At 54.5% G+C, this 10,383-nt stretch overlaps 1 protein-coding gene across 1 annotated transcript; it reads left to right on the forward strand.

Moving 5' to 3' along the window:
* The first annotated feature begins 310 nt into the window (after positions 1-310).
* On the forward strand, positions 311-7,489 carry HMOX1 (heme oxygenase 1). The gene is made up of 5 exons (XM_067697881.1): positions 311-466; positions 1,646-1,766; positions 3,972-4,463; positions 5,806-5,905; positions 6,960-7,489. Exons 1-5 carry the CDS (start codon positions 444-446, stop codon positions 7,088-7,090), a joined length of 867 nt encoding a protein of 288 aa, XP_067553982.1. The 5' UTR covers positions 311-443; the 3' UTR covers positions 7,091-7,489.
* Positions 7,490-10,383: the final 2,894 nt, after the last annotated feature.

Consider the following 10,383-nt stretch of genomic DNA (forward strand, 5'->3'; position numbering starts at 1 on the left):
ACCCCCCCCACACCTCCTGCTCTTAGAAGCGCTGCCTCCCAGCCCTCTGGAACCATTCAGACCCCTGGAGCGTTCAAGTCCCATCACTGGGTGGGAGGCTCTGGAAGTGGCAGGATCACACAGCTGCTCAGATTTCCAGAAGTTGTTGGTTTTTTTTTTTTTTTCTTTTCACGTCCTGTTTTAAATAGCTTTGTTTTCCAAGGGTCATATGACCGCGCCTACTCCACCCCCGCAGGCCAGGGGCGGGCGGGGCGCCGGCCCTCGCGGGTGTTGCAATGTCGGGCCAGTAAGTGTGGATCGGCTGTCTGGCGGCGGCCACGTGACCCGCCCCGGGGATAAATAGACGGCACGGTCTGGGCTTTGCACAGTCGCTCTCCCGCCTGCAAGAGCCCGTCCCGAGACGTCGGAGCCAGCACCGGACCCCGCACCAGCACCACCGCAGGATGGAGCGCCTGCAGCCCGACAGGCAAGCGCGGGGCGAGGGACCGGCCTCTCCCGGGAGGGGCGACCCCTGCCCCTGCCCCTGCCCTCCTGCCGAGCTGCCGAGACTCAGCCGGGAAGCAGGAAGCGACCTCGCTGGGCGGCCGGTCTCTTGGGCTTTGGTATAAGGAGGAGCGGGGTTCCAGTCCCGCCCGGTGGGGTAGTCGGAGCGATGAAAGATGAATTACATGCCTGGCTCCGGGTGGGTGACCCGATGGGAGTGTTGCCGTGGGATCCAACTTTGTTTTTGGCTTTGGACTTGTGTGTGCTTGGAGGTGGCCGTGTGCTGAATCCGAGATCCTGGGGGCTGTCCAAGGCTGGCTGTGAGTGCCTGCTTTTCTCACTAGAGCCCCCTCTTGGCCGCATCCACCTCTCACTACCTGTTGAATGCAGGAGCAGGACATCACCGTGGCTTCTGTGTCCCCATTTACCGATGAGAATGGCACAGCTGGGGGAGGCAGCAAGGCCAAGGTTCCCTGGCTAGCTGGGATGTGAACCTTGGTTTGTCCCCCTCCAAGTCTGGCTCCTTTCCTTCTCCCAAGAATTTGATCAGCACATACAGAAGAGGGGATGATGTTTCTGGAAGAGGTGTGGGAGAGAAAAGAGAAATGACCCTTTTCTCGGGAGGCGGTTGCAGACATACGGCAGAAATACTCGCCGAAAGGGACTTTTTCTTGAGTAAAGCTGAATTTACTTAGCCTTTTTAACTCAAACACTTCTGTGATGAGCAAAATATTATAAGGGGTCATGAGATTTGTATCTGAGCTCAACAAAGTTAATGAATTAAATCTTGGGTCTAAAAGCCAATCAAAGCACTTACAAAGTTGAATGTGCATCCTGCCAACTGCTGCTTCTCCCTGGGTTGTGCTGCCGCCTCCTCTCCTCCACTGAGAATAACTGGTACCAGGACTTCCCTCTTGGTTTGGGGGGGACCGTGTTACATAGTATTTTAATGACTGAAAAGTGTGGATGGGGCTGCATCTTAAGGCAGTTGGGAACATGGCTGTTTATTACGTGGGAGGCTGGATTTCTGCAGAGAAGTCTGATAAAAGCTGAAATCTCTTTAAGTCTTGCCGACAGGCGGGGGTACCCTCAGAAGCTCGACGTTGGGAAGAACTCTGCTCAGAGCCCCCCACCTTGTTCACGTCCCTCCCTTTCTCTGTAGTATGCCCCAGGATTTGTCAGAGGCCCTGAAGGAGGCCACCAAGGAGGTGCACACCCTGGCGGAGAACGCCCAGTTCATGAAGAACTTTCAGAAGGGCGAGGTGACCCGAGAAGGCTTTAAGGTATGTGGCCTGGTGGTACCAGCCCTGGCAGAGGGAATGTTGGGTGTGGGTGCTCCCAAGGCTCAGGGCAGTGGTTTAAGTGGGGGTGGGGACCAGGGATGCTGAGGGGCCAGATGGGCATGTTCAAGGGAATCTTTTTACAGATCGTGACTTTGAGGCTCAGAGAGGGGAGGTGACTTACCCAAGGTCACACAGCAGATTCACAGCCTGCTGTGTGGTGTTGTGGAGGGGCTGGGGCAGTACTACCATCAGCTGACCACCTAGGCTCTGCTTGGCATTTTACTTAATTTCTAATTAGTGCCTCAGTCTTGATAAGGAAGATGAGGAAGGGAAGGCTCAGAGAGACTAAGTAATTACCAGAAGGTCACACAGCCAGTAGGTAAATGGGAAAGGCCAAAAGGGAACCAAGGCTGGTTTCATTTCAGAGCTTATGCTTCTGATCTAGTTCTCATCTGCCTCTGAAGGCAAGGGGGAATGTGGGTTCGAGCCTGAGCACATCCATTTCCTAATAGTAAGACTAAGGACACCTCATCTATCCTCCCTAAGGTACCTTTTTCTCATCCATGAAATGAGATTTTTCAACAGCAGGGTTTTCTTTTCTTCATTTTTTTTGTCTGTGCTGCATGGCATGCGGGATCTTAGTTCCCCGACCAGGGATCGAACCCGTGCCCCCTGCAGTGGAAGCTCAGAGTCCTAACCGCTGGATTGCCAGGGAATTCCCTGCAGGGTTTTCTTAAGTGCCCGTTGTATGTGAGGCACAGGTTTTGCTATTTCCCAGTACAACTGTGAAATTCATAAAAATAGAAGGAAAGCACGTGGCAAAGAACCAGGCAGGTGCTGGGTGTGAGGAAAGGCTCCTTCCGGTTGAGCTGTGGGGCTGGGGAGCTGTAGCCCTCCACTCCTGACACCCCTGCCTTTTGCTTTCGGGAGCCTCTCCCACTTCCAACATGAGAGGTGCTTCAGTGAAGGGAGATTTAAGGCGCAGCTCTAAGGGGTTGGGGCCCTGGGCTATGCCCTTGCCCCCTTGTCCTCCCCCGCCCAAAAAAAAAAAAAAAAAGCTGACCTACAGTTGCTGAGATGAGGCTGGGGCAGAGGCAGTGGGGACGTGGCTGCTGGAGTGTCCCATCCCCAGCCACTGTAGACTTTGGGTCTTTCTTCTCAGCCGCTGAGTTCAAAGGCAGCACAAAGGTCCGCGAGAGGACCCAGTGCTCACTCGGATCATGCTGATGGAGGTAGCATTTTTTTTATCACCATGGCCTCTGACTCAGGGCTACGTGCCCGGCTGCACCTAGCGCTTTACCTGTGTCATCCTGCTGGACCTGCACACAGCCCATTACTGTGTGGTTGGATTACCCCTCTTTGCAGGGAAGGGAACCGAGGCTTGACCTGTGCAGAGCCACTCAGACCTCACATCGCCCAGAGAGGGCGAGTGGCTTATCCATGGTCACACAGCTGAGGACTGGCTGAGCCGGGTTAGAACCAGGCCGGTCAGAGTCGAAGGCCCAGGCTGTTCTGTACCAGGCTGCTTGGCTTTCTGCCCCGGTGAGAAATGGCGCTGCCGTGAACGTTTATGGCTCAGAAATCATCTTGGAAACCTCCACCAGAGCATTTATCCTTTGTCCTCTTTCAAACTCAAACTAGAGAATTAATGTGTAACGGGAGTTCCCCGAACCGAGGAGCACTGGCCCTGTCCCCCAGCTCAGCTTCCAGAGGGGTCCTTTGGGGAGGACAACCATGCCCTGTAGATGGTCATCGAGAGGTCAAAGGCCGGAGGTGCCTGGCATCTCCTATAAGTACTTTCATTCACGTACGTTTTCCAGAGCCAGGATGGCCCCCCTAGCCATGCCTGGGCTTGGCTCCATTTCCATTTCTTACTAGCTGTGTGACCTCCATGTCACATACTCTCTCTGGGCCTTAGTTTCCTTTTCTGTAAAATGGGCATAGCTATGCCTTTGTTGGATTTTTCCAAGGACGAAGTGAGGCTGCGTGTTTTATGCAGTGTGATAAAAGGGTTTTAGGCCCAGACAGCGCATGATCGAATTTCTCTCTTGTGACACTCCCTCTGGCTGCTGTGTGGAGGAGATCGGAGGGGCTGGCAGGAGGTGGGGGCCTGGCCCGGGGAGGTGACGAGGGTCCCTCTGAAGGCAGTAGTGTGAAGGGGCTGGATGGGGAGCTCTTATACCGACCTGCTCGCTCTGGTTTCAGCTGGTAATGGCATCTCTGTACCACATCTATGTGGCCCTGGAGGAGGAGATCGAACGCAACAAGGAGAACCCGGTCTACACTCCCCTCTACTTCCCGGAAGAGCTGCACCGAAGGGGGGCCCTCGAGCAGGACATGGCCTTTTGGTACGGGTCCCGCTGGCAGGAGGCCATCCCCTACACGCAGGCCACCAGGCGCTACGTGCAGCGACTCCAAGAGGTGGGGCGCGCCGAGCCTGAGCTGCTGGTGGCCCACACCTACACCCGCTACCTGGGTGACCTGTCCGGGGGCCAGGTCCTCAAGAAGATCGCTCAGAAGGCCCTGGACCTGCCCAGCTCCGGAGAGGGCCTGGCCTTCTTCACTTTCCCCAACATCGCCAGTGCCACCAAGTTCAAGCAGCTGTACCGCTCCCGTATGAACACTCTGGAGATGACCCCCGAGGTCAGGAAGAGGGCCCTCGATGAGGCCAAGGCTGCCTTCCTTCTCAACATCCAGGTGAGGGTCTGGCTGCCCTGCGTGGCCGCCGCGTCCCCCAGCTGCTCCTCCAGGGACATTTCACGCAGAGCAGGGGAGGTGGGGGCCGAGGGTCACGGTTAGGGACAGGGGCTCGGGGGCCAGGGTTCCAGTTCTGCCACTTACTGGCTGGGTGATGTTGGACAAATCCCTTAATCGCTTTGTACTTCGGTTTCCTTGTCTGTAAAATGGGGAAATGACATTATCTCGTAAGAGTTGTGAGGTTTAAGCGAATTTAAATCAATCAGGTCCTAATAGCACGGCCTGGCATGGCATCACCTGTCTAATATTAGCTATGGTTGGTTATTGTGGGATGTGAGAGTCACCATTGTGGCACTCTGTGGCAATCCTCTGTGACAACATACAAGTTGCCTGTGCATTTGTGTGTAGCCAGGTTGGCACTGCAGGGGTTATGGGTGCTGTAGACGTGGCCTCCGCCTTCTGGGCCTCAGCCCAGCCAGGGAGGCTGGGTGTGTCTTTCTATAAGTGTCTCAAATCTAGGGGAAGGTGAGCTTCAAGTGAGGCCTTTCCTTGAAGGATGACTTCTTGGGCAGGGCTGGGGGTGGGTGTGTTTCCAGGGCGGGTGAGGTTTCTTCTAATCCGGATGTTTGAGAATCCCATCGCTCTCCCCCCACCTGGAGGCCCCACGGGGACTGGGGTTCCCAGCTTATGCTCTCCCTGGCTCTTTATTCCCAGCCTGGGGCCCCAGAAGAGCCTGGTCCGAGCACTCCTTAATGGAGCAATGCCCCTTCCTTGCATTCCCCTAAAAAACAACATCATCACCCACAAAACCTGGTCAGTCCTCCAAGAAAATCTGTCTTTCAGAGAGGTGGTATAGAAAGAACGGGAGCTTTGGAGCCAGAGCCCCATGGGAGAGTTGGCTTGTGCTGCCTGACCTCTGGGATAGCCTCGGCCCCAGGCATTGAATCTCTGGGAGCTGCAGTTTTCTCATCTGTAAACCCTGGCTCATGAATACCATGGAGCACACTTAGCAGGGGCGAATCTCACCAAGAGAATGGAGTGCCTGCTAGGGTACCGCTCATGACATCAGTTGGAGAGGGATGCAACGTAAGGGCGTGAGTGGCCACGGTGAACTCTGAATTCACGGTGGCTATTACTGGGGAGTATTTGGGGAGGAGCAGGCAGGCGGGTCAGATGGACTTGTGACATCTTATCTCTTAAGCTGGGTGAAAGGTCCATGGATGTTCAGTATCTTTTCCCGTGATTCTGGTATGTCCTGACGTTTCACAACCACACACCTCAAACCTCCCTTCAGCTGGCTGGTCCCCACCTCTCACAGAGACATGTGTCTTTTGTCTTGCAGCTGTTTGAGGAGTTGCAGGAACTGCTGACTCAGGACGCCAAGGACCAGAGCCCCTCGCAGGCACCAGGCCTTCGCAGGCGGGCTGGCAGCAGGGCGCAAGGTGAGGGCTTCCAGGGGGCGGCATTTGGAGGGAGCGTGGCGCAGCTCTCTGGCTCCAGCACCTGTTGACTCTTCTGTCTCCTCAATGTTTTAAATGTGAAGTCGGGCGTGGGCAGAGGGCGTGGGGCCAGCCTTCAGCGGGTGACTGCAGCCACGTGGGTGACCCCTCCACGCCTCGGTCTCCCCAGTTCTAGAATCAGGGAGGTTGGGCTCGTTCTAGGTCACTGGCTCGAAAGGAAGACTTGCACACCAAGGACCCTCAGAAGTCACGGCAAAGCCCTCTCCCCTCTTAATTGAGGTTCCTTTGGGGACCTTTTAATGGTTCCCACACAGAGACGCCCTGACATGGGGCAGGGAGCCCAGGACAGCTGCTAGCTCTTCCCCTGCCATGGACGCGGGGAAGACACGTAACCTCGGGGTCGTGTCTCATGTCAGTCCGTCCCTCACACTTCTCAGACAGCTCTCGACGGGGTGGCTGTGCTGAGAGAACATCTGGGAAACTTACAAAAGCACCGGAGTGCTCCACCCAATGTCCCCTGACACCCCGGTGGGTGGCAGTGTGGCTTCGGGAGTTGGGGGAGGGGAGGGGTGAGGCTCAGCCACCTGCTTGGCAGGTCACCTCAGGACTTTGCTCCCGGGGCCGCCCTCGCCCGCCTGCCCTGCGGCTTTCTCATGTGTGCTAGGCCCACGTCGACCCCTCTGTTGGCGGGATTGAGCCCGGGAACGTTGGAATGTGGCCAGTCCTGGTGGGATTGGCTACCTGGTGGGGGTGAGGGGACTTGGCCCTAACGCACTGGTTCTCAAAGTATGGTCCCCTGGGTATCCCTGGAGGGTACTTCCTCACAATGTAGCCGAAAATGGAAGACTGGAGAGCTTGGAGAAGTAGTAAGCTCCCTGTCTTCGGAGGTATGTAAGCAGTGGCCGGAGGGCTACTGGTTTGCGTTGAGCGGGACTGTACTAGACCCTGCTGAGGCCCCTCTGCTTTGTCTTTCTGTGATGTCAGACGGGCCCACCTCTGTCCTCCTGGTGTTGACACTGTCCCCTTTCTCTTTCAGACTCTGCTCCCACAGAGGCGTCCAGGGGGAAGCCCCAGCTCAGCATCCTCTCCCAGGTGCCGCTCATGCGATGGGTCCTCATGTTCAGCTTTCTGTTGGCAACGGTTGCCGTGGGGCTTTACACCTTGTGAATGTAAGCATGCTGGCTCCTGGCCGTGAACTGTTTTTGGAGACGGACAGCCTCTTGGCCGACTTCCCTCCCTTGGGCATGGGGGGTGGGAGCAGCTGTCGGGGTCCCTGCCGTCTCCCTGCGTCCCTCTGTCTCTGGAAGAAAGGAGTCTGCGGCATCTCGCCCAACCAAAAGCACGTCCAGCCAATGACCTGAACTTTAGAGTGGGACGAGGGGTCCTGCCCAGCCTTGAGGGCACCCTCCCCACCCCGTTCCTGCAGTAGAGCCCAAAAGATGTAGCCAGAAGTGACCGCTGTCGTGAACCTCCAAATGCCCTGGGTCCCCGGTCTCCCTGTTGACATGCTGTGACCGCCTGCCCCCTGGGCCGTGGCAGTTTTTGTATAAATATGCAAAGATGTTGTGTCTCGTGTTCCCGTCTTGTTTTCGTCAGAGCCACTTTTCGTTCCTGACTCGGCCTGAGCTGTGGTATTTTGTTGTGTTCTGTTTTGTTTTTATAACAGGGTTGGGGTGGGAGGGAGGGGTTTAACAGCACTGTGGCCTTGGTCGCTAACTTTTATGTGAAATAATAAACTACATGGCTTAATAGTAACCTGAAGTGTTTTTCTTGGGTTCTGTTACCTTTGGGGAGCTGACTTGTCCTCACTTGTTTCTTGAAAGCCTGGTGGGGAGAAGGGGTGAAGGTGGGGATGACAGGAGCTGGTTTGGGATGTTGTGCTATGCCCTGAGGATGGGGGGTGGTGACCTTTAAGCAGTCGGTGGGCAGATCTTCGTGGTGAACGCTGCTTGATGCAAGACTCAGCCTTACTGAGGATGGGATTCCCTGTTAGGCTGAAATGAGCAGATTCGGGGGTAAAATTTGTGTCCTGTACAGTGAACCCTAGGGACTGGAGTACGATCCCTGGTTCAAATCCCTGCTGCTCCATTTTGTAGCTCTGCCTTTGGGGTTAGTTATTAACCTTTTTGGGGCCCAGTTCTGTCACTTTTAACATGAATACAGTGAGACCCAGCTCATCTGTTTTGAGAAGCAAATGAGATGCATGTAAAATACCAACAGTGTATAAAACTATTATGAAACAAGGGAGATCAGTGTTTTGTGATTCCTGCTAATCATCTCACCCATGATATCATCTCATTTGATCCTCAGAGAAAAGCTGTGAGGAGTGTTAACGCTGTCTGAGGGTCAGGAAGGATTTAAACCCGGTCCGGCCAGTTCTAAACCCAAGTCTTTTCCACTCTCCGAAGTCCCGAAAGCCACTGAAATGGTAGAAATGCAGCCTCCCAGTCTGGGAGAGTGAAAGCCCTTGGCTGGAGGTGTATTTAGCAAAGCAGGGGACAAGGCTTTTCCTTATACGACTCCTATGTGACTGAGGATTGGGTGCCTGGAGACCTCTCCCTAGTTCTGGCTTTGTCATCAAGTCTGGAACCTTTGGTTAAGTCACTTCAAGTCTCCTTGAAACTAACAGTACACCTGCCTCCTACAGCTATTAGGAGGGTCCAGTGGCCTCCAAACCCCAGTCTGTGGATGGTGGCATCACAACACCCGCATATCCTGGGCCCCACCCGGAGAGGTTCTGATTCTGGAGATCTGGGACAGGACTCCGGAATCGCTGTTTACGAAAAGCTTTGGCGCAGTGGTTAAGAATCTGCCTGCCAATGCAGGGGACATGGGTTCGAGCCCTGATCGGGGAAGACCCCACATGCTGCGGAGCAATTAAGTCCGTGCGCCACAACTACCGAGCCTGCGCTCTAGAGCCCGCGAGCCACCACTACTGAAGCCCGTGCGCCTAGAGCCCGTGCTCCACAACAAAGAGTAGCCCCCTCAATGAGAAGCCAGCGCACGGCAACGAAGAGTAGCCCCCGCTCGCTGCAACTAGAGAAAGACTGCACACAGCACCGAAGGCCCAACGCAGCCAAAAATAAATAAATAAATGTATTTTTTTAAAAAAGCTTCCTGGGAGATTCCAAGGTGCAACCAGGTCCAGGAGCCACTGTTCATGAGCTATGTATGCCAAGGGTAGGCACTCAAAATAGCGACTTAGCTCTTCCCACCCTGGGCCCTGTTGCCAGTTTTTTCGTGACAAGAGCATTGATACCGTTTGTAGTGACGAAGGAAGGAAGAGAGGGAGAGGAGAGAGAACCATCTTAAATTCTACTAACAGGAAAATGGCTGAATAATTTGTATTCTCTTCACACGGTGGAAAATAAAAGAACTGTTAAATAGAATGAGTTAACGCTATGTCTCCATGCAGAGGGACTTCCCTGAAGGTTCAGATTCGTTTGATCTAATTTTGAAACCCTATAAACAGACTCATATTTTAAACACTCCCCGTAAGTATGTGCCAATGTAGCCTATGGAATAAAAAGTTCTTTCCAACAGTTCAGGTTGTGGGACTTACTGGTGGCACAGTGGTTAAGACTCTGCGCTCCCAGTGCAGGGGGCCCGGATTCAATCCCTGGTCAGTGAACTAGATCCCGCATGTATGCAGCAACTGAGTTTGCATGCCACAACTAAGGAGCCCACGTGCTGCAGCTAAGGAGCCAGGCTGCCGCAACTAAGACCCAGTGCAACCAAATAAATAATAAACATTAGGAAAAATAGTTCATGTTGCCAGTGAGAATGGAAAGGAAGGGAGGGGAGATTATGCAGTCCTTATTGCCGCTTGAGAATCCGTCAAGTTTTGCCAGATCTTCCCGTTTTTAAAGTTAGGCTGGGAATCTGGTCATGAATTTTCACAAATTTTAAGCATTGCCAGATAATGAAAACTCTCATACAACTAAAAAAAAAAAAAAAATCACCAATCGGGTCTAAGGAAACATCCCTCGAGTCCCAAGTTTGAGTTTCGTCCTAGAGGCGCTAACGAGACCAGAGGTGGCTTCTGAATGATTAATCCCCCACTTTTGGAAGCGTGTTTAGGGTGAGAGCTGGGAGCGCAGGCAGGCAGCGCCCCCTCCAGCCGCTAGGGGGAAGCAGGCTCACACCCGGCAAGGGGTACTTCTCAGGGAACTATAGCTCTGAAAGGGGTCGTGTCCTCCTGAGACTTCGAAAAAGGTTTAAGAAGAGTACACAGAAAAGCCCTCGCACGCCCGCGCCGGCCCTCGGCCCGCCCCTCCGCCATCTTTGCGCCCCGCCCCGCCGCTACTTCCGGGTCAGTTTCGCGCCAAATTGTCCAGAACACAAAATGGAGCCCGGAAGGAGGCTAGGAGGCCTGACGTCATGCCCCCTGCCGCCAATCCTCTCCGGCGGCCCGCTCGTGGGGGGCGGGACTCGCGGGCGCAGCACGGTCCAATCGCTGG

This window comes from Pseudorca crassidens, chromosome 11 (genome assembly GCF_039906515.1).
Source record: "Pseudorca crassidens isolate mPseCra1 chromosome 11, mPseCra1.hap1, whole genome shotgun sequence".
NCBI classification, from domain to species: Eukaryota; Metazoa; Chordata; class Mammalia; order Artiodactyla; family Delphinidae; genus Pseudorca; species Pseudorca crassidens.

Bases quoted from the DNA above. Each gene is read 5' to 3' on its own strand.
- HMOX1 (XM_067697881.1), top strand. From the start codon at position 444: ATGGAGCGCCTGCAGCCCGACAG. The intron at 467-1,645 runs GCAAGCGCGGGG...CTTTCTCTGTAG, and splicing joins GAGCGCCTGCAGCCCGACAG to TATGCCCCAGGATTTGTCAG. The intron at 4,464-5,805 runs GTGAGGGTCTGG...TTTGTCTTGCAG, and splicing joins CCTTCCTTCTCAACATCCAG to CTGTTTGAGGAGTTGCAGGA.